This window comes from Microtus pennsylvanicus, chromosome 7 (genome assembly GCF_037038515.1).
Source record: "Microtus pennsylvanicus isolate mMicPen1 chromosome 7, mMicPen1.hap1, whole genome shotgun sequence".
Classification (NCBI taxonomy): domain Eukaryota; kingdom Metazoa; phylum Chordata; class Mammalia; order Rodentia; family Cricetidae; genus Microtus; species Microtus pennsylvanicus.
In genome coordinates this window covers 36114209-36138935 of record NC_134585.1, presented here as the reverse complement: position 1 = coordinate 36138935, position 24727 = coordinate 36114209, and the positions used below count along the sequence as shown (strand labels likewise).

The window sequence follows — 24727 nt, the reverse complement described above, 5'->3', positions numbered from 1 at the left end:
AGGCAGAGATAGGCATACAGAATTGTAGCCCAGCTCTCCTTCTAGTTAAGGCTGGCAGGTGAACGTATTGGCCATTTTGTTAGCCCTGCTCAGAACACATGGATTTTGAAGTCGAATTTACGTAGTCAAAAGGAGAAAGGAGTTAAGTGAAGGGGATGAGTTCGAGCCTAAGGGCTCCTCATGAACTTGTAGGAAAACTCCTTGCATCAGAGGTGCCCACTTCTTTAGACATAGACAAGCTTTGCTTGTTCTAGAAGTTAACATAAGTAGCTTCAAACACATACCCTCTATTTTGCATTTTAATCTTTTGCTCTGCATAATACCCTAAAATTCATTCACACTGTGTGCATAAATAATTGGTTACTTCTCTTGCTAACTAACATTACACTACTCTGCAGTTTATACTCTCTGATGAATAATCAACTTGTCTATTGATAAACTTACCTATTGATAAATTATTATACATTCATCAGTCATAGAAGCCCTTTTCTTTGAATGTCCCAGTTTAGTACACTTTCAACTATAATTCTTATGAGGTTAAATATATGTGTGTTTGATTCTTGATTATTTGAATTTCTTTCATAAATATGTGTCAGGCTGTTGGAAGCCATCACCGGCTGGTAGAGGTCGCAGTCTACCACAGCCTGGTAGCTTTGTTTAAGCTCAACAACACAGAACTCCCTCCCTCCCCAGCGAAGCTTCCTGCTTTCTACCCAGTCTTAACTGGACGATGAGCTAGGAAGCGTGACTTATCTCAAGGGTGACCCTCGACATAGTTCCCTGCAAACACTCTTCCCCTGGTGACTCACACGGTAATTATGCAAGTGCTCTAGGCATTTTGATGGGACCCTGCTGCTGCCGCCACTGCCACGTACAAAGCCTTGTGGTAGGAGTCTGCCACTTAATGCAAACTAGGGTTTGTCCCCAGGATCCCCAATCCTATACATTCCTTATACTCTGGAATAAAACGGAACTGATTCACCAGAAGTCTGTCTCCTGGAGAGATGTCTCTGCTCATGCTCATAGGCTGGTATAAAGTTATCTGCTGCTGCTACTGCCTCCTGCCCTCTCCACCTGGTAGGACAAGCGAGAGGGTAAGAGGATCCCTTTACATCTGAGCATGGGATACTAGTGTTTTTGTTGTTTTGCTTTATTATGATACAGGGTCTCATGCAGCCCTGACTGGCCTCATGCTTACTAGGTAGCTGACGCTTATAGAATAATCATTCTGTATACTGTAGGAATATATGTCACTGTGATTGGTTTAATAAACAGGTTCACTGGCCTATAGCTGGGCAGGAAGAGGTTAGGCAGGGGAAGCCAAACTGATAATGCTAAGAAGAAGAAGGGCAGAAGGAGCAGGATGAACATTAATAAAGGTACTGCCAGGTGGCACAGGGTAAATACGGAATATGGGTTAATTTAAATGTAAGAGTTACCTAGAAATAAGCCTGAGCTATTGGTTGATCATTTATAATTCATATTCAGTTTCTGAGTTAGTTATTAGGGACTGGGTGGTTGGGACCAGAAATGTCTGTTTACAGAGGCTGGATCTGAACCTTGAACTCCTGGTTTTCTTTTTCTTTTCTTTTCTTTTTTTTGAGACAGAGTTTCTCTGTGGCTTTGGAGCCTGTCCTGGAACTAGCTCTTATAGACCAGGCTGGCCTTGAACTCACAGAGACCCGCCTGCCTCTGCCCAACAAAACTCTGGTTTTCTTGTTTCAATTTTCCAAGTGTTGGGATTTACAGGTAAGCAACAGCCTACCCAATTTTTTCCCTTTTCTTTCATTAAGAACTGACAGAGCTTCTAGAGAATGCTTCTAAGAATTCTAGTGTAGCAGTTTTCAAACTGTGGGTCATGATCCCTTTGGGGGTTGAACGGACCTTTCTCAGGGGTCACCTAAAACCATTAGAAAACACAGATATTTACATTATGATTCAGAACAGGGGCAAAATTACAGTTATGAAGTAGCAATGAAATAATTTTATGGTTGGGGGTCACCACAACATGAGGAACTGTATTAAGGGGTCACAGCATTAGGAAGGTTGAGACCCACTGCTCTATTGCACGATGTGTTAGCTATTATTACTAACTCTTTTAAATTATTAAGCATTTTAACATTTTAATTGTTGTAATTCAAGGCTGTGTTTTGCAAACCTTGAAGGTTTGGTCCCCAGATGGTGGGCCAATCACTGAGAGGTGACTGGCTCGTGAAAATTCTACCCTTATCAATGTATTAACATACAGGTGGAGTCCTCAGATGTTTTAAAGATTTACTTAAAATTTTTGTATTCATGTATATAAGTGTGCGTCTACGTGAGTCTCTGCCACAGCATGTGTGTGGGTGCCTGAGGGAGACAAAAAAGGGAGCTGAGTCCCCCAGAGCTAGAGCTCAGGTGGCCGTGAGATGCCTGGCACGGGCGCTGGGAACAGTGTGAGATGTTAAATGCTGAGTCATCCCTCCATCCCGGGGTTCAGAAGCTTATGGCATTATTTTTTTTAAATATTTATTTATTTACTTATTATGTATACAGTGTTCTTTTTTTTTAATTTATTTATTTATTAAGGATTTCTGCCTCCTCCCCGCAACCGCCTCCCATTTCCCTCCCCCTCCCTCGATCAAGTCACCCTCCCTCATCTGCTCGAAGAGCAATCAGGGTTCCCTGACCTGTGGGAAGCCCAAGGACCGCCCACCTCTATCCAGGTCTCCTAAGGTGAGCATCCAAACTGCCTAGGCTCCCCCAAAGCCAGTACGTGCAGTAGGATCAAAAACCCACTGCGATTGTTCTTGAGTTCTCAGTATTCCTCATTGTCCTCTATGTTCAGCTAGTCTGGATTTATCCCATGCTTTTTCAGACCCAGGCCAGCTGGCCTTGGTGAGTTCCCGATAGAACATTATTGAGAGGTGGTAGAAACGTCTAAAGATCGGGCCCAGATGAAGTAGGTCACTGTGGGCATGTTCTTGGGGACTGTATCTTGTTTTGGTCTTTTCCTTCTATTTCTTTGCCACTGTAAGACAAACAACTTGGTTCTTCCATACCCTCTGCCCTGGGTTTTTTTTTTTTTTTTTTTTTTTTTTTTTTTTTTTTTTGCCTCATTGTGACCCAGAAACAACAGATCCAGATGGCCATGGCTGGAGACCTCTAGAACCACCAGCCAATCGGACATTTGCTCTTATGCGTCCAGTCACAGAGACGAAAGGAGCTAAGCACACGTGCAAACACTCTCCTCTGAATTTACCTCTTACTGTTAACATGCCTTAAACACACACACACACACACACACACACACACACACACACACACACACACACACACACACACACACAGAGCAGGTGCAGGGTGTGCCCACAGTTGAGGCCAGAGATGAGCCTGGCCTGGCCATACAGGAAGGCCCACTCCTAAATAAACAGATTTGGGGTTCTGGTGCAGCACGTGTTTTCCATAAAAAGCTCTGGGCTTGATCCTGGGTGCTGCAATTAAATATGATGAAAAACATGCTCACCTCTTTATTTTTAAGTATTTATATTTTTCTTGGTAAAATGTTCACTTTTGTATGCTTTAATTTTAATAATCATTACCATGATGATCAATTAAATGGTAAATCACCTTTTGTAAAATTCAATTCTTTTTTTTTTACAAATAATCTTTTTTCTCCAGGATATGTATTCCCAACCTTTATGCATGTACAAAAGTCTGCATTCCCCTCACGTGTGTGGGATCATGTGTGTGTGTGCATGTTCACATGAAGGCCAGCGGTTTACCTCTGGTCTCCCTGGTCACACTTCCCTTACTGTCGAGGCAGGTCTTTTACTTGAACCCAGAGCTTGCAGACCCGATCAGTCTAGCTAGCCAGCTTGCTCCCCAGTGCTGGCATTCCAGGTGGGCTGCCACATCCCTCTGGCATTGCTGAGCATGCTGGGAATCCACTCTGGCTCTCATATTCAGGTGGCAAACACTTTACACCTCTACATATTTATGAACTGAGTTAGGAACTCACACTACTGCTGCCACAGCCCCAAGCAACTAATACTAATTCTTAAATAATGAATGTTAAAAACCAGCCAATGTTTAAATTTCTCTGATTATCTTGTGTTTACGTTTGCAGTTGATTTGAGTAAGGTCCAATAAGGACCATATGATAAAGCTGCTGCTTCTCCTCAATCTAGTTCCTTTTCCATGTTCTGGTTTTGTCCTCGCAGGTGGGGAAACTGAGTCACTTGCTGTTAAGGCTTTCTCTCAGTCTGGATCTTGCTGGTTGCACCCATCCTTTTGTTTTGTGTAGATCTGAAGGCTCGCTCAGGGACAGTTGGTTTCGCCCACCTGACCATCACTACTCAGAGCCACTTTGTTTTAGGGGACGGCTGAACCAGGAGTGGTTCTCGCCCACCCATTAGCTCAGGTTCTTTACAAATTCTCATTCACTCTTTGGTTCTCAGAGGTTCATTTCACAACAATGGTGGGACGGATGCTTCTTTTGACAGACGCTGCTGACTTTCAGAGGAGTAAGTTTTCCCAGGTGACTACCGCATTCTCCTGTCCTGACTGTGAACATGAACTTCTGCAAATAGCCTCAAGAATATGCTGCTGTTTGCTATGGTTACCGCGCCTCTGAGACACTCCACAAGTTCCATCTGTGGTCACAGAAAGCTCCTCCAGCTCTCACCTGTCTACTGTCTCTATTAGACTTCCTTGCTTCCTGCTCTGACGTTTTCTCTCTGACATTCCCAGAAATAATGGTAGTGTGTTTCCTGTGTAACACCTTAGAATTGACCTTTTCCACGAGAAACTCTGGGGCTTTTAGGGGAGAGAATATCTCAGGACCACATCTAGGTCCTAGAAACATCTGCCATTGGGTTCTTGTTTCCTGGTCCACGCATGTATAATATTAGGAAACATTTGTTAGGTTTTTTTTTTGTTGTTGTTAGTTATTTTTAGACAGACTCTTGCTATGTAGCCCAGGCTGGCCCTGAACACAGCGTACTGCCCAGGACTGCCTCAAATTCACAACTCTCATTAGCTTCCTCAGAACCTACGATTTTAAGTGTGTACTACCACAACCAGATGAGATTACTTGATAAAAAAATTGTTATTATTTGTTAAATGTGTGAAGGCCAGAAGACAGTGTCAGAATCCTTGGAACTGAGGTTACAGGCAGTGAGCCTGACTTGGTGCTGGGCTTACAGGCAGCGAGCCTGATTCGGGGGTGGGAAGTGTTCTTAATGGCTGGGCCATCTCTCCAGCCTTTGAGATTTACTTTTTACAGATAAAATTTACCACAGCTCCTATTCAAACTTGGACACAGAGTTTTAATTTAATATACAGCTATGTTTTTCTTATACTATATGAAGTAAAACGAGAGTTTAACTGGGGCTGTTTCCAAACATCCTTTGCTAAGAATCCATCTTTTCTCTGATTGCTTTCAGGTCTCATTCCCGAGCTCTGGGGTGGGGCCTAATGGGAAAACACAGGGGTGATAATGGCAGAGCCTTTAAGCACTGGGAGGAAGATTCTAAGAGGAGGCCCCTTGTGACCGCACAGGTTGCTCTTCTCTGGAGAAGCTGGCCTGGTTGACTTGTGCTAGCAGACATCACAGCAAATTGTGACGTAATGGTCCCTATGTGCACTCCATTGTCAATACTTCATCTGCTATCTAGGTAACAATTTCTGTTCTTTTTTCCCATTCTAGAAGAAACGTTCATCTCCAAAATGGCACAATGTTAAAAAAACAAAACAAAACAAACTAACAAACAAAACCCATACAACTATTCAGCCAACAGAGCTTGAACCAATGTGGTACTGGCCCTCCCTCAAACACATCCTCCTAAGCTCTGTGTCCCCCTGATCCTGATCCTCACAGATTAGGCTCTGTGGGGATGTACACTATGCCCACGGATTGGCTAGCTCTGTGCCCCTCACCTCTAACTATGTAGTGACATGTCCCCCCCGCCTACTCTCTGTGTAGCCTTGTGCAGTTGTTACTCCCTTAGATGAATTTAAGAATAGTTTGGTCAATTACTAAAAGCAAAACTAAGAGCTGGCTGTAACTCAGTTGGCACAGTGCTTGCCTAGGATGCATGAAGCCCTAGGCTGGATCCCCAGTGCCAAATCCACCCTGCGTGGTGGTGCATGCTTGCGATCCCAGCATTCAGGAGGCTCAAAACCGAGAAACAACAAAAGGATCATTGTTTTTTTTTTTTTTTTTTGGTTTTTCGAGACAGGGTTTCTCTGTGGTTTTGGAGCCTGTCCTGGAACAAGCTCTTGTAGACCAGGCTGGTCTCGAACTCACAGAGATCCGCCTGCCTCTGCCTCCCGAGTGCTGGGATTAAAGGCGTGCGCCACCACCGCCTGGCTGATCACTGGTATTTTGACTGAGAAATCAAGCCACTAGCTTCTTCATGATGAGCTGGCATCTTTTCTTCCTGTCTTTGTAACATGCCTCTCAGCTTATATAGGTTGGTGTATTTTATATATTTTGTATATTGAATGTTTTCCTTCACATGCCATACATCTATGCTAGGGCAATGAGTCGATATTTAAAGCTACTTGTAGTCAATATGAATCAGTTCTCTCTTTTTTTAAAGGAATACTAACAATTTCTAATATATAAAAAAAATTTGAAAAATGGTAGTACTAAATAATGGAAGTCTATTTCCTATCAAGGATTTATTATTATTTTATACATTTAATTCTTCCTCCTGTGTGTGTGTGTGTACACATGTGTGGAGGCCAGAGGACAGCCAGTGGGAATTAGTTCTCTCCTACTACATGGGTTACAAGGATCGAACTCAGGATTGCTGGTTTAACAAATATCGTGCTTACAATGGATCACAGTGGCCTGGATATCATATTTTTTCCCCCTCTGGGCTTACTCTTTAATTTTGGGGAAGCACATTCTACTTTTGGCTCTAAAGTAGAGAGTACATAGGGTACATTTTTGAGATTTCATGTAATATTGCTATATTAGCCTTGTCCTGGGTTCACAGTTTCACACGATATAGAATTAAGTCATTTCCTTTAGATTCTTGAAGATATTGCTTGGACCCTTTCCTTAGCCTGTGACAAGCTAGGTCCGCTTGGTCTGATGTGTCACAATGCTTTGGGCAACTATTTTTAATTCATTAGATGGGGATTCGAGTGGTTTATGATCTCATGAAATCTTTAAAAGTATGCCTACATTTAAATGTAAATTTTATTAAAGTTAAAAATCATTAATATCCATAGCTGCTAATCAATATATATATATATATGTATATATGGAAAAATAGGGATCGATCTTTATTTGTGGTGCACAGGATTGATGGTGGGGCGGTGTGCATGCGAAGCCAGCACTCTAGGGCTGAGCTACACCTGTAGCTCAAGTATCTAAGTGGGTTTGCTTTCAGGTGGCGTCTTCTGATCTAGAAATGTATACCCTTCAGTTCTAGAAAGACACTGTATGAATTCGTTAAAATATAACTTCTTAAGGTCCCTTGTTTGGGTGTCAAGACTAATTCTGAATTTATTTAGTAATGTTTACTTCCTTTTTCTTTGTCTTCTTGCTCTAATATCCATAATATTCTCCTAACTTCCACTCCCAGATAGCCTATTGAGATTCTAAATTCGGGCTCTTAATTCCTTGATGCTTCATTGGGCATCATTGGGAGGAGGTGGGCAGTGGGATGGGGCCTTGGTGGAGGAAGTAGGTCATCTCTGGAACATGCCATGAAAGGATACATATTCTTCCCTCCTTGTTCTCTGTTCTTCCTGGCTGCTAATAAGTGAGCAGCTCTGACACCAAGCCATCTCTGCTGAAGTGCTGTATCTTGCTCTGAGCCCACAGCAAAGGAGTCAGCTGACACCCCCTACTCTGTGAGGCAAAATAAATCTTCCTTTCCATAAATGGAGTTTCTCAATTTAAGAATTTCTCAGTAACAGAAAGTCTGACTAACTGCAGACAGAAATCTGAGCATCAAAGCTCATGGATGGATATTGTTGTTGTTATTGTTTTCCTTTCCTTTCCTTTCCTTTTATATTCTTTCTTCCTTCCTTCCTTCCTTCCTTCCTTCCTTCCTTCCTTCCTTCCTTCCTTCCTTTCTTTCTTTCTTTCTTTCTTCCTTTCTTCCTTTTTGTTGATTGTTTCTCAAGAGAGGGTTTCTCTGCAACTTTGGAGCCTGTCCTGGAACTAGCTCTTGTAGACCAGGCTGGCCTCAAACTCACAGAAATTGACCTGCCTTTGCCTCCTGAGTGCTAGAATTAAAGGCATGAGCTACCACCGCCTGGCTCACAGATAAATTTTTAATACCCAGTGATTAGATAGAGGATATTATGTAAAGACCGGTATCAGATGGCTGCCTTCAGTCATGTCTCCCCAGAAACTGGGAGAAAGGTCTAGAAAGCCTCCTTTAGCGCCTCTGTTGACACTCTGATTTTGGAATTCTAGCTTCTGGAACTGTGAAAAAACCCCAAGCTTTTCTGTGCCCTTTGCCTTTCAGCCTGGGCATCTTGTACCTGCTGCACTCCACACTGGTTGGTGCATGATGGGGAATGGTGATCAGGGAACAGTAATCCTCGTGGGATTAAAAGAACTAGATTCAAATGGGACTCAGAAATAATACCAGACGGAAAACTGAAGAGAGTATGCATATGAAAACCTTTTAAAGGGCTTCTCTGCCTCGCTCCCTTCCTTTTTCCTTTGTTTCTTTCTTTTATAAAAATCCTATACTTCATCTTAGTTATAGCAATATAATTTACATATTAAGTAACATTGCTAATGGAATCATTTGACACAGTTTTCAATAGAAGAAAAAAAAGAGAAGTGTCAGGTTGTAAGTCAGGTGATATAACCCTTCCAGTGTTTTTTCTTCTGGTCGTTGCAACAAATGCATTCAGTGACATAACGTCTCGCTCCTAGTGCGCTGAGGGTCAGAGGGCTATAAAGAAGCCTCAGCCCTCCCCTGCACTGCCTTGGAGGAGAAACACATGTGGGATTCTTTCAAACTGCAAAATGATTCTTGCTACTTCAATGCATTGAATGTTGAATTCGCAGATCCACTGTAAGGCAGGGGAGGGCCCTACACCCCATTCTTCCTCATTACCTACTAGGACCCTCTCTTGGTCTCTTTCATTTCTGATTTTTTGTCACCTTACATAACATTATATTTTCCTGGCACAGCCATTCCCCTAGACATTTCATTTTTTCTTTCCAGCTGACCAGTATTCCATCATATACACATGGCACATTTTCACCATCCCTCCTTCTGCTAATGTGCCTCTAGACTGCTTTTGTTTCTTTATTATTGCAAACAGAGGAGCAGTGGACATGGGCGTGGGCTCATCTCTGTGGCAGGACGCAGTCCTTTGTGGATACCCAGGTGTGAGATAACCGGGCCATAATAGTAGTTCCGCTCTTAATACTTTGAGGAACCTCCAGACTGACTGCCATGATGTCTACGCTGGTTCTCACTCCCACAGTGGTGGATAAGGGACCTTCTATCCTGCATCTTTCCAGCACCCGTCAGATTGCCTGGGAACAGTCATTCCGAATAAGATGAGGTGACGTCTCAAAGTTGTTTGAATGTGCATTTCTCTCATAAGTAAGGACACTAAACACTTAAAAAAATAGTTCTTGGCCATCTGTGCTTCTCTTGAGAACGTCTGTTCACGTGGCTACATCACTTCCTGACTGGCAGTTTTGTTTCCTGGGTGCTTAAGGTTTGCTTGGCTTGGTGACTTCTGGCTATTATCTCCTGTCTGAAGCATAGCTGGTAGGGTTTCTCCCATGCTGTGGGCTGTCTGCCGGTTCTGCTAACAGTTTATGTGCTGCACAGAAACTTTGTATCTCTATGTAGTCCTCCTGTGTACTAACAATGAACTCTAGGAGGAGGAAATTAGGGAAAACTGGGTTCCAAGACAGCACAATGAAATTAGGTCCTTAACTCTTACCATGCACAAAAATAAACTCAAGGTGAATTAAATACCTCAAGCTAAAATCCAAAATGCTGAAATTGCAATAGGAAAACAGAGGAGAGGGAACACTTCTCAAGATATTGGGGTTGGCAAGAACTTCTGAACAGAGCCCTCCAGTGACCAAGGAACTAGTAAAAGAATCACCAGATAGGACTAATGCAATTGAAAAGTTTTTTTTTTCTTTTTGAGACAGCATCTCAATGTGGCCAAAGATGACACTGACCTGGTCTTCCTGCTTCTGCCTCTTACATGCTGAGATTACACGTCCAATTTAAGCCAGTTTCCCATGAGTTTTGGAGGAAAATAGGGCAGAAGGTGGAGAATCAAATGACTTAAAAGTTTGATTTTTATTTATTTTTACATCTTATGTGTATGAGTGTTTGCCTGCATGTATGTCTGTACCACATGTGTGCTTGGTGTTCAGAGGCCAGAAAAGGGCATTGGATCCCCTGGAACTGGAGTTACAGACAGCTTTGAGCCTCTACGTATGTACTGAGAATTGAACCTGGGGCCTCTATAGGAGCAGTCAGTGCTCTTAACTACTAAGTTGTCTCTTCAGCCCACTACAGTTTTCTTTTTTGTTCCTCCTTCCCTCCCTCCCCCCCCCTTTCTTTCTGGTTCTGTGGTCAATGAAACAAAAACAAACCAACAACAGATGAGGGCAATAGTAAGCTACCATTCCTGAATCTCCCAGCTTGTGCCAGGCATTGGGTAGAGAAGTTATCTTTATTTTATCCAAATTCCCATAGTAACAAGGAAACAACATATTGACCTCATCTTGTAGACGAGGAAGTGGAATCTGGGGGAAAGGGCAAAAAAAGAGGACACACCAATGTGCTATAGCTAGTGAATAGATGTGAAATCATAGTGTATAACCCTAAATCAGTGCTCCGCCAGCAAGTTATTCTGATGTTTTGTCTTTGATTTTGAGCACTTTCAAACCTCTAGAACAGATTACATTAAAGCAAAGAATCTGTTCTCTAAAAACGTCACCAAAAGAAAACAATTATAAAATTGCAGTCTTTAAAGTAAAGAACTAAAGGGCTAACACTTAGTGGAATAAACATCCTCTGCTCACATGTGGCTTGTTGTACTTAAGGATAAATTTAATATTAAATTTGATATTTATCTCAGGCTAAAGTGACTCATTTCTGTCAGTCTCTGACTTCACGCCTGCCCAGCTCTATCCTCCTGTCTGTCCCCAGCCTTCTTTGGAATGACAGACTTTATTCCCACTTACTATCCTGGAGTAGGTGCTATCAGGCTAGTCTGAATGGCTGTGACACCTCCTGCTAGCTGCCCCCCCTTCTTGTACCACCTGTACCAGTTCTGTACACAGAAGCACACTGTCAAATGCTCTGTGTATTTGGGGTTGCACACCACGATGCTGAGGAGATAGCTGCCAGGGAGCTTGTAATTTAAAAGGCACGCAGTGCTGAACCATGACCGAAAGCTTTCACTCCTGAAAACTGAGTATGAATGGGGGCGGTAGGTGGGAAGGGCCCGCCAGGATCTGAAGGGAGGAAACGAAGGTGGGTATGATCATAACACATTGTATACATATACCAAATACTCAAAGAACACCATCACTATAAAATAAAGTGGAACACCAACACGGATCCTACAGAAAAAAAGAAAAGCATCAAGCCAGGTTTGTTTGTTTGTTTTTAATTTCCTTAGTCTGATCCTTCTCTTCTATTTGCTTCTAAACTAGGTATTCTTTTTTGTGTGTGTGTATGTGTGTTGTTGTATTTTTTCTTTTTTAATTGACTGGAGTCATTCTTAAGTCACTGTTCCTGACACAAAAGCTCATGTGCAACCCGTGGGACCATTGGCTCAAAGTCGATCACAGTAGTCCCACTCTTGAGCCGGGCGGTGGCGCATGCCTTTAATCCCAGCTCTCAGGAGGCAGAGGCAAGCGGATCTCTGTGAGTTCGAGGCCAGCCTGGTCTACAAGAGCTAGTGACAGGACAGGCTCCAAAGCTACACCGAGAAACCCTGTCTCGAAAAACCAAAACCAAAACAAAATAAAACAACAACAACAGCAACAAAAAGCAGTCCCATTCTCTAGAGTCTTCCTGACCAGAGAGGCAGAGCAAGTCCGTCTGGACACTATGGCATATGTGTTTGGTTGGACTAGCTTTTGTTTCCTTCTGGGGCTCAGTATGTAAATAGCTTAAGTTCAGTAAATATCTGTTGAACCTTTCTAAATGATTACAAGATTTGGGACACTGGAAGCTAATCTAAATTACGTGTGCAATAATTGGATGCTTTCCATATTTAAATTTTGCTATCGACTGATTTCTTACAATGTCATTTTTCAGCTCTCTCAGGAACTGATTTTCTTTTCCATTTTTAACTACTGATCTGCAGTAATACAATATTTTGCACCAATCACATATTGTCCTGTTTATCTAAAATGCCAATCCCTTTAAGGTTTACCTTGTAGCATGACCAAAGACTGTCGAAGCCGACTGTTTTCCTTCCGGATGTTCGTTAGTTTCTCCTTCAGGTTTTTGATTTTGGTACAAAGTTCCTCCTTGGACAGTTCTGCTAAGGGGGTTTCGTCATCACTGGAGCTCTCGCCAGGCAGGAAGGCATTTCCTGAATATGGGTCTCTCTAAAAACAAGACAGTTCCTTTAACAGTCACCCCATGCTCTGTATGCCAAAGCTACCTAAACCCATGGATGCCCATTCCCACATGCGGTTTCTACAGTGTGTGACCCCAGCTTTGTCCTCTGCCTTCCAGAACTCAGGAAATGATGGGAAAAATGTTCATGATCATCTTCAAGTAGAAGCCAGGATTTTGACTTTCTGCCTAACCAGTGAAAAAAAACCAGAAGATTATATAATGAGGGAGTCATAGCAAGGCCACGGTTCAAACCTGGGCTCCTCTGAGATGGTACCTGCCTTGCGCTAAGTACTTCAAAATCTGACTTATTTTCTTCATCTGGGTTAGTATGCCATCACAGGGGGACCAGTCTTTAATGCCAGGACTTTGGTGGTGGAGATGGGAGGTCAGCCTGAGATACAGAGTACAGAGTGAGCTCCAGGCCAGTTTGGGCCAAACAGAAAAGAAACAACCTTGTCTTTTTTTTTTTTTTAGAGGAAACTTAACAAGCTGACAGCAAATTCTTGCTCTGTATATCAGCTACAGATGATGAGGAACAAAAGAGATGCTACATACTGACGTATTGTAAAGACAGTAGTCACACAAGCATAGGGCGGGGTAATGTACAGGTGTGAGAGTCTCTCAGTGTAAGGGTGACCATATAATTCTCTAGATATATATAGTCATCTTGTAGAAACTCATGGAACCACAGTTTTGATATGTGTGTTTTTCTGTATGCAGTTTAGACTTCCGTAAAATATCCCAGTGAGTAAAAGCCAGGAAGGAGCTCATGCTGAGCATGTGAAGACCCTGGGAGTCACCTCCAGGGCTACAAGGAAAAAGTCCGACAAGTACATTATTGTAGAACGCCTTGACTTTTTTTCCAGTCTTAGAGTCTAAGTCTTTTACGTTTGTGCTTGTATTTTGCTTTGAGCATAGGTGTCATTAATGAATAGCAAAAAAGAACAAACTCTTTTTTTTTTTTTAAATATTTATTTATTATGTATACAATATTCTGTCTGTATCCCTGCAGGCCAGAAGAGGGCACCAGACCCCATTACAGATGGTTGTGAGCCACCATGTGGTTGCTGGGAATCGAACTCAGGACCTTTGGAAGAGCAGGCAATGCTCTTAACCACTGAGCCATCTCTCCAGCCCAAGAACAAACTCTTTATGAGGAAAACAAAATCCATTACTGAAACATGCCCTCGACGTAGAAGGAAAAGTTCTGAGACGAAAGGCCATAAGTAAAAATACTGATTCTCCTCCAGTGGAACTCTGCTAAGTAATGCAATTCCAATGAAAAGGTAAAAATTGACTATAACGTTTGTAAACACAACAGGCAAGAATATCAAAAGAGTTCTTAAAGATATCAGAAATTGAGACTTCCTCTCCAAATTCAAGGTGTTATTAAAAATTCAGAACAATTCAGTTTGGTGCTGATACAAAGGTAGACAACCATACCAAGAAATAGAATAGAGTGGTTAAAAAATAGATGTCTGAGACTGAGAACTGTGATGTATGACAGAGCAGGCTGGAAGCTCACCAGGGAAGAGATCTGCTCCACCAAGGATGCTGGAATGCTCGCTCATTTAGCCTTGTAAAAACAGGTAAAGAAATGGAGTTCTGCCTCATTCTAAACACATATGCATGTACTACCACACACACATACATATTCTCTCTCACACATACACATACACCCATATGTATGTGCTTACATAGGTGTGCACACACACACGCATACTCACACACCCCTATGTGCAAATCCCTGCAGATGGATTAAGAATTTATATATCAAAAGCAAAATTCAAAAATTATACAAGAAGCATGAGCATATATAAATGTAAATATTTTAAACTTGGAGTGGGCATTTCTTAGACATAAAATCTCTGATTACCATATCAATAAAGGATATCTATTCATAAGGCACACTAAACAAGAAAAAAGACAGTAAGAACCAATGGAAAATTAGTTATAATATGATAATTGCAGTATTGTTAATCAAAACAGCAACTTAATGGAAAAATGGGCAAATGATATTAAGGGGCATTTTACAGAGTAAAAAAAATGTATATGGTTCATCAGTAGACGCAGAGATATTCAATCCCATTGGTGAGCAGAGAAAAGGTCAAAATCACCATCAGCTATCATTTGGGCAAAACCTAGTGAAGCTGACAAATCTGAGCAGAGTAAGCATGGATCATTGAAATTCTCTAAATGCTGCTGTAGGAAGAGAACTTGGCACACTACTTTGGAAAGCACTGTAATATTATCTTATGACATTTAAACATTATCTCCCCTGTGCTCTTGCAAATGATGCCCAGATCTGTGTGTGCATACAGGAAAACATGCCCAAGACTTCCAACTGAAGCAAGAGTAATGATGGTGAGAATCTGAAGACAATCCATGTCTACTGTCAGGACAGAGCACTTGTGCTGAAAACTGGCATCTTGACTCTCCAGACCTAATGTAAAACAGCAAGAAAATCCAGAAGGTCCTCATGTCCTGGTCAGCGGTTTGGGGGAATTGATAAAAGAGAGCACGTAGTCAGAGACTACACAAAGTGCCAGGGTCTTGTGGAAGGTAGCTATGGGTGCCAAGCTGCCAAAGTCTGGGGGTAGAGGCAACAGAATCCCCCCAAAAGTCCTCAAAGGGTGGGCCCATCAGGAACACTAATGGATACCTAGGGACCAGTCAGGGACATTGAGAACTTTGGTAGAAGAGATATGTCCCTCCCAAAATGTTGAGATGACATGCAAACCTTCCCCAAACCTGGATCAATTCTCAATGAAAACAGTGGCATGGGGGAGGGTAAGAATGTAGAGCTGATCGAAGCTTAGATCTTGAAGTGACTCAAATAGTGAAACAACAGCTCAAAAGGAATCCTCCATGGTGAAAGAGAAGACTAGGTTTTATTGTTTGGTTTGGGTTTGGTTTGATCTTACCAAGCAGGGATAGAGAATCGAAAGCCCGATGAGAACAGTCATGGGAAAATGTCACCACACTTTTTTTATGATTTCTGTTATGTATATTCAAGTATCATAAACACATAAATATGTATGTCACAGAGCCAGAGCCCCAAAGAAAAGTTGGTGGAGGAAGAGAGTGCTCACTATGTCTAAGTAGCTATGCTTTCTCACTTCTTCATGGAAACAGGCATTGAGAAGGACACGCAACTCTCAGCTAAAGACTTCATTTCCCAGACTCCTATGCTCCTCACTGTGGTTACACCTAAGTTCCTACATGATCAGAAACAATATGTGCCATTGTTGGTTCACAAACTTAAAGGAATGAAAAGCTTCCTGCCTGAATTTCCTTTTCCTGAAAACATTAGCAGCTGTTAGACACAAAGTTGTGAGCTGAGGAAGATGGATCAACAGTGTGAGAATCTTCAACACAGTGCAGCTACCAAGTAATGTTAACTGTCAAAATTGGAAAAACGGCCCACAATTCCCCAGGTCAACAGTGTAGACTTTCACTTTGGTTTGCTCAAGAGTCTTGCTCTGTGATCTCTGATGATGGTATCCAGCCCAATGAGATGCTTCGGAGTCAAGGCATACCTTCAAGTATTTTGTTTCATAAGGCCTCTTAGTTACTGTTATAAATTGGAGAGAAAAGAAGCTAGCTACAGATGCAATAATAAAAGAAGAGGACTTTCCGGCCCAAGATCTTGGGCCAAATAAGATCTCTGGTTGGAGTGAATTGCAATGGAAACAAACAGAATTATGTAGTCTGGAAAACTATTAAGATTTTGAGGACAGCAAAGTGCCAAAGACAGCACCATACTGGCCCCAAGAACATGAGCCTATTTTAGTCCTGAGCAGTTTCAAGCCCACACTAGCAAATTTCAATAAGATAGCTGATGAAAATCAGAAGTGTTGATATTAATACTGATACTGATAATATTAATACTGATAATGATAAGAAAGTATAAATGGAAAAAGGACTATTCGCTGCCCCTGGCATGTTGACTATGGGGTGAACCTTCAGAAAACCATCTTATGTGGCAATAAAATTTTGTGAAAATACCTCTTTCATTCTACCAGACTGAAGCTTTTGCTGGACCTCACAGTCAGAGTTAATAATATACCTTGAGACCAAAGACTAAAAAAGATTACAGATTAAAGACTAAAGACCCTACTGTCTACTCAGCCTTAAAACAAAACAAAACAAAACATAACTGTGTTTAAGAGAACAATGTAACAGTCAACCTTACTTGCCTTGGATTTCCCTACCTAACCTAATGCATAGCTGTCATCTTCAATTATCTACTCTTCCATGCCTCTGACCTGGAGAATGCATGTGTATCATTTCCAGAAGGCAGCCAATACAGAGGTAGAAAGCAGCTTTCTAAAATCTACCACAAAGGTTGAAAGGTTACGGATATTGGCTGATAAACAATGTAGTACTGTTTGTTGTCTGGGTCAGTCAAGATCAGTTGGAGCCAGTAACTTAATCCCTTGTCAAAATCTGTTGAAGATTCCTGTAAAGTGTCCCATTTCTTATTTGTGAGATGCTTTCTATGCTGTTTAGTAAAGATAGAGCAAGCCCTTTATCAGGGACAGTAACACCACAGCCACACAACAGACATACACAGACAGGCACACACAGAGAACACAGGTGCCCAAAGACAGGACAGACAGACACAGGGACAGATCAACATGACAGCCTTCAGGCTCAGACAACATGCAGACATAGGGAGCACGAAGCAGAGACTCCAAATCTGGACTTCCTCTTGGTTAAATCACTCGAAGGGGAAGTGCCTTTATTTCTTTTTTCAATGTGACACCAGTGCATTATTGGTGACTTGGAGTTAATCACAAATGAATTTAATCCAGTCTTATGACGTCTAGGCAAACGAACAGAAACAGACGCACAACTCTAAGCCACCACTCAGCCTCCTAGGCATTTCAAACAGAGATCACCGGTAGGGTGTAGTTGTACAGATCAATGGATTTTAGTGGTTCTAGCCCTAAAAACAAAAAACGAAGATGGATAACTATAGAAGCTGATAGCAATGTGAATTTCTTTCTTGACAGAACATGTTTTATGAGTTATATGTATCTCATAATATGAAGTCATATAAACAATTTTTGGAAGATGCACTGCCTATTGAAAAAATCAGAAGCAAATTAAGACTTAGATAATGATATCCATGTGCCACCAACTGCTATGAAGATAGCATTTTACAGTGCGAACTGCCTGGCAATAGGAAGAATGTTGAAAACCACTCCACATGTGATAGCTACCTGGAGGACGGTGCCTTTAGACAGGAGGATAACAGAGCTGGGGAAAAGAAAGGTAGTCTGTCAGCGGGAATATCTTCAAATGGTAAGTAGAAGGGCAAAGTGCAGAGCGGTGTGTGTGGTAAGCTACGTTTTGTTGTAGGCAAGAAATGTAGGGAGGCTGCAAAAGCGGTAGTGGGAGGGAGGGGTATGAACAGAGTGGGTCAGAGACGGGGATACGAGGCAGACACCACTGTGCACTCTCAAAACATTTGTTAGGAGAGTGCAATGTTTAAAAATTAACATGGAAATATAACATGCTGTATGGGGAAACATGTATAAGTGTGTAGTTGTATGAAGACATATAAATCAAAATAGAGAATGAACATGTCAATTAGCTGTCCAAAGTATAGGAAGGGAAAGGGATAAGGAGGGCGACCATGATCTAGGTTCTAAACAGAGAGCAAAGACAATGTCTTAATAAAGAAACCACCAGTTTCCACAAAGCGTCTAGTGAGGAAAAATATTTTCAGACACAGTTTGATGATCTTTTGTTGTATAGAACAGCAAACAGAATTTGAACAATGACATTTGGTCCTGGCTGAAATGAAGTAGGGACAGTGCCTATTGACTGTGTTTCCAACCCAAGCTTTACTTGAGAGAAGCTATATTCTCTCAGTTGAATAAAGAATAAACACAAATTACCAGGAAAGGGGAGAAAGTACTGAGAAGCAATTGTAGGCATTGTAGACTATGCTTGAGCTAGATAAGAAGACTAAACCAAAGCAAGAGAAAACCAACCTGTGCTTTATCCATGGCACTATTTGCATTCTCTGAGTTCGCTGTCTCTGTCCGTTTCCTCTTCCTTTTCCTAAGAACTTGGTTATCGGTAATTTCATCTGTCTGCAAGATCTTCTGCATCTTCTCAGTTAGTCAGCGAAAGCTTTCTGAAACCGTCGAAGGCAGAGACTCCCATATAGGTGCTGCTCTTCTGCATGCAGCCAATGCTTCTCCTTAAAAACAAAAACACAACAGAGGGTGCATCATGCCGCTGCTTCCGCGTGCTCCCAGTTCAGGCCCCCACAGGATGCTTCCCGACAACTCTGAAGTCCCAGGAAGCAAGGCTGCAGAGCCGAGACTTAGCCTTGACTGTGTGTAGCTGGGGCAGCACATTAGGTCTCACTTCATCTTTACAGTATCTGCTTTAATTGGTTTGTTTTCATAAGTGTTTAATTATAAATAATAAAACTTTCAAAAGAGATTGTGCATATGGATCTTCATGAAACATGTGGATTATTGAGCAAATGGTAACATTTTGTTTATCGAATTACTGTACTAGCAAATACATTACTCAAAATTTTTATTCACAAAATTCATAATAAACATGGAGTACAACTCCATTGTATTGTTGGCTCTATCTATCTATCTATCTATCTATCTATCTATCTATCTATCTATCTATCTATCTATCTATCTCCGAAAGAGTGGAGTTTTCAAGATAACATTATAGTTGGGCATGGGGGTTCACACCCGTAATGCTAGCATTTCAGAGATGAAGACAGGAGGATCTTGTGTTCAAGGCCAGCCTGGGTGACACAGTAAGATGGGTTAATTTAAGATGTTAAGAGTTAGCTAGAAAGATGCCTAAGCTATTTGGCCAAACAGCATTGTAATTAATATAGTTTCTGTGTGATTATTCGGGTCCAGGCAGCTGGGAAATGAAAGGGCAGTCTATGCCTACATGATATGATTCTATACACTGAGATCCTAAAGACTTCACCATAAAGCCCCTACAGTTGATAAACATCTTCAGTAAGTTGACAGTATATGAAATTATGATACAAAAATCATGGGTGACCTACCCTTTCCTAGACAGCGATGAAAGAGGAGTGGTTTGGAGTGTGAGAACAAAGAGGGGTTGTGGGGGAAGGACTTGGAGGAGAGGAGGGAGGGAAAACTGCAGCTAGGATGTAAAATAAATAAATTTAAAAAGATATTCCCATTAAAAAGTCATGCTGAGGACAAACATACAAAAAAAAAACTGGGAGAAAATCCTATTCTTAATCCAAAACAAAACAACAAAAACAAAACAAGAAAAAAATATTGCCTTGGAACAAACTTAAGTAAGAAGTGAAAGACCTCTACAAGTAAACACTTTAAAATCCTGAAATTTTTCTCAATCTCAATCTAACACTAGAAGATGGAGAGACTTCCCATGCTCAGGGATTAGAAGAATCAACATTGGAAAATGGACATTTTATGAAAAGCAATCTACAGATTCAATGCAATCCATCTAGACATCAACTCCACTCTTCACAAAAATAGGAAATTAATCCAACAATTCCCATGGAAACACAAAGACAATCCATGACCAAAACAATCCTGAAATACAAGAATGCTATTAGTGGTGCTACTATACTTGATTCCAAATTATACTACAAACCCATAATAATAGAAACAGCATGGCACCGGTGCAAAGCAGACACTTAGATCAATGGCATAGAAAGAGGGGCCAAATATAAGACGATGGAAGCAGAGTTGCCTGCGTTTTCATAATGAGGGAAAAAATGCACACTGGAGAAGAGATAGCAGAATACTGGTTCTTGCCATTCCTTTTGGTTGCCCATCAGAAACAGATGATAAGACTCTATTCTGAAAATTCTACATACCTTGTTCCAAGATGTAGAGAAATCAAGCCAGTGATCAGTTCAGAGTTGCCCCCCCCCGCCCCTGGCCCACACTGACTAGCTTCTCTGGGACCTGAAGGAACTACAGAGGGTGCTTAGAGAGAAAAGGCACTGACAGTTTTACCCAGCCTTGAACCCTACAAACTCCAAAGTCCCCCTGTTGGGCAAGATGCGCCATGATTTTTGTTGTTGTTTTGTTTTTCGAGACAGGGTTTCTCTGTGGCTTTGGAGCCTGTCCTGGAACTAGCTCTTGTAGACTAGGCTGGTCTCGAACTCACAGAGATCCGCCTGCCTCTGCCTCCCGAGTGCTGGGATTAAAGGTGTGCGCTACCACCGCCCAGCCCGAGTGCCATGATTTTTATGGGGGTATCCAACTATTGTGGAATATTATTTTAAGATGTGTTACATTCGTTCATGCTGTGGAAAACTTGCTAAATGGTACAGACATGTGTTGCATTCTTTTATGTTGCATTTGTTTAACTCTGTGAAGTTGTGTTCTTTTGCCTGCCTAAATCACCTGATTGGTTTAATAAAGAACTGAACAGCCAATAGCTAGGCAGCAGGGGGACAGGTGGGGCTGCCATGCAGAGAGAATAAATAAGAGGGAAGAAGATTAAGGGGAGGACACCAGCGGCCAGTCAGTCATCCAGCCATGCAACCAGCAATGGCGTAAGAAGGAAAGGAAGAAAGGTATATAGAATAGAGAAAGGTAAAAGCTCAGAGACAAAAGGTAGATGGGTTATTTAAGTTAAGAAAAGCTGTCTAAAAACAAGCCAAGCTAAGGTTAGGCATTTATTTGAAAAAAAAAAAAAAAGAAAACAAAAACCAAACCAACTCCCCCAAACTGCTCTGTTTGGATTTAAGCTGAGGCCCACTCCTCTGGAGAATTAATAACGTAATAACATAAATAAACCTTGTCAGAAAGAAACATGGTTGCGGAATTTTATAGGCCTGTGGGGCATATGGGGTCTCATTACTGTTGTTTAATTAAATTGACATGGTACCAAACTAACACTCTAGACACTCAGGTTTATACCCAGACTTGGTCAGAGAAATTTGTCTTTGCAGTGAATGTCGTGGTGAAGGCAGAGACGCATCACTGAGCTAGTTGCTGAGAACAAGTTATAGTTGAGAGCTGAAACCTAGACATTCCTTTTAACCTACTCCTGCGAAGGCCCTGGGGAAAAGGAAAGAGCGTAAGAGCTGGAAAGTAGAAGCTGTGGAATGCTGTCTTCAGGGCAAAACATAGCCATTGCAAACATGATCTCACAGCATTGGCAGTTGCCTCCCTTGGGCTTGCAGAAGGCTGGGATGGTCAAACGTCAATCACGCACTGGGGATGGCTTCAAGGGCCGCCCTTCCCTGCCAAGCTACTGCCTACTGATGGATTCTCTGGGAGAGGTAGTTGTTGTGTGCGTGCTGAGGAGCCCACCAGGCTCGAATAGATAGTTCCAAACATGTGGTCATACGAACAGTCCTGGCTAAAGTCAATGCATCACAAAAGAACCCTCCCCCCCAATCATGAATGCGGAAGAGGGACCTGTAGGGAGGAATAGGGTTGCCAGGTATGGGAAGGAAGGGGTGAGAGCCATCAGAATCTTATATACATGTATTAAATTGCCAAAGAACAAGTTTACTCTTAAGAAGTAAGGGGAACAAAACATACCCACATTCAAGAAAAAACTCTGAAAATTAAGACAGACACACTGCTGAATTTAGCAACAACTCATAGAAATTTCTTTTCTATGACATCAAGGAACAGAATATAAAAAAGAAATTCATGAAGAATTAAAAACTACTCATTATCAATCACTGCTAGAGTAAAAATGCAAACTGCAGAATATGAGAAAATATTTCCAAATTGTGTCTCTGGCAAGGGATTAATAACCAAAACTTAGCACAGAAAACAATTTAATTAAAAAATGGACAACAGACTTAAATAGACATTTCTACACACACACACACACACACACACACACACACACACACAGCCCACTTATTCTCTCTGCCACGACTGTTTGCTCAAATATGTAAGTTAACTCGCCATGGAACGGGTACTCTGAAACCATGAGCTGAAATATATTCTACCTCCATTAAGTTGTTTATCTTAGATACTTGGTCACAGCAACATAAGAGTAGTGAATGCATGGGAATTAGTTCCCAAGATACAAATACAACATGATTTCATTCATACAAAGTACACAGAGCAAGCAAATTTACAAAGACAGAAAGTAGGATGCTGAGTGGAAGGGGTTGGGGAATAAGGGAAGGTTTGGTCTGTGAATTACTGAATGGGTAAAGAATTTGGATTTGACAGTTGGGAGCATTCTGGAGCTGGATAATGACGATAATGGCTATACTATATGAATGTATTTACTATCACTGATTTGTACAGTTACATATTGTAAACATGGCAACCTTTGTCAGCGTGCACATTAATTTTATTTTTATTTTATGTGTATATGTATTTTGTCTGCATATAAGTCTCTACACCACATGCATGCCTGGTGCCCCCATGCACAGAAGAGGGTATTGGATCCCCTGGAACTGGAGTTACAGTTGTGGGGTTCTATGTGGGTGCTGGGAATCAAACCCAGGTCGTCTTCAAGAGCAGCCCGTGCTCTTAACTTCTGAGCCATCTCTCCAGTCCTGTCAAAGTGCATTTATCACAACATAAGCGAAACAATTTACCATGCAAGAACAGAGTTTTTGCATTATCTCATGGCCACTATTGTAGAGTCTGAACTAGAAAACAATAGAGGAATAATGCCAGGGAGTTAAGGTGAAGAAGAACTCATTAGCAGATGCCTGAAAACAGGATTCTTAAATTCTCTCCCAAAACCATAGCCTGAACATAGGTCACCACAGCTTCACACACACAGGAAATCTACCCAAGACATCTGTCCAGCAGCTGCCTCCTTAGTCTTTGACTGGCACAACCATTGTTATTGAGCGTTGCAATCACAGATTATTGTTTCAAGCTATCTCACACAAGACTTCCCATTTCGCCTTTTAGAAACTTCCCCTTTGGTGCAAGCTCCTTGAACACGCGTGGCGTGTGTATTCCCACGGCAGTGCTATTCTATTCCCTACAAAACGTAACGACTCCTCAGAGAGCTGTTATTACTTAGCTGATCAAATTAAACCAAAGCCACATAATACCCGCGACATATGGTTGTATGAATAACATAAGCCAGGGACTTTCTTTCTTTTTTTTTTTTTACTGCAAGTTATAGAAAAATACATGTGGGACTGAATTCAGCCAGTGGAGTTCCAGGGAGCAGTGAAGAAGGAGGGAAGACGGTGAATTGGGAGAACTTATCTCTAGGTCCCTGATCTATGGAGTCTCTTTACATTTTCAGAGTATTCCCGTGTCTATGATCTCTCCCAGCAATAACTTTAGTCCAGAGCTGGCATCATTTCCACAGTGACCAGCCCTGTGGGACACCACTGTCCTCATGTTTCTTTGTCTTTAGTTGTCAATGTCTCAAAGACTTGTCTATATCGAAACTTTCTAATTTTAGTGAACTGGTATGACATGGGAGGGTTCTTTCACCTTCTGGCTGCCTGGGTGTCTATTTACCAGTTATCAGATCCCTTCTGCTGTTGGTACTCTATGTGTGGACATCTGCTATCAACAATGAGCCTAGGCCAACAATATTTGTTTACTGCAGCACCATTGCTGTATTAAATAAGGATAGTGTGGTGGTTTGAAAGAAAATGGATCCCATAGAGTGGCTATTAGGAGGTGTGGCCTTGTTGGAGAAAGTGTGTTACTATAGGGGATAGGTTTTGAGGTCATCTATTCTCATGCTATACCCAGCGTGACACAGAATTCACTTCCTGTTACCTGAGGATCAAGATGTAGAGCACTCAGCTGTCTCTCCATCACCATGTCTGCCTGCACTCTGCCATGTTTCCCCACCATGAAGATGATGGATGAAAGCTCTTAACTGTAAGCCAACACCAATGAAATGTTTTCCTTTATAAGAGTTGCCATGGTTGCTGGGCAGTGGTACTGTACACCTTTAATTCCAGGACTCAGGAAGGAGAGGCAGGCAGATCTCTTTGAGTTTGAGACTAGCCTGGTCTACAAAGCAAGTTCCATGACAACCAGGGCTACAGAGAGAAATCCTGTCTTGAAAAACAAAACAAACAAACAAGCAAACAAAAAAAAAAGTTGCCATGTTCATGGTGTCTGTTCACAGCAATATAAATCCTAACTAAGACAGAAGTTGGTACCAGAGCCTGGGGT

At 41.7% G+C, this 24727-nt stretch overlaps 1 protein-coding gene across 2 annotated transcripts in view; it reads right to left on the bottom strand.

Annotated features, from left to right (window-relative positions):
- Window positions 1-24727, bottom strand: part of Bend6 (BEN domain containing 6) — a 50617-nt gene that overhangs the window by 10568 nt on the left and 15322 nt on the right. For both annotated transcript variants that reach the window (XM_075980540.1, XM_075980541.1), the window contains exons 2-3: window positions 18587-18798; window positions 12391-12568 (exon numbers count right to left, since the gene is read on the bottom strand). In XM_075980540.1, coding sequence (XP_075836655.1) covers window positions 12391-12568; window positions 18587-18706 — 298 coding nt within the window. In that variant the 5' untranslated portion in view covers window positions 18707-18798. The remainder of the gene's footprint in view (window positions 1-12390; window positions 12569-18586; window positions 18799-24727) is intronic.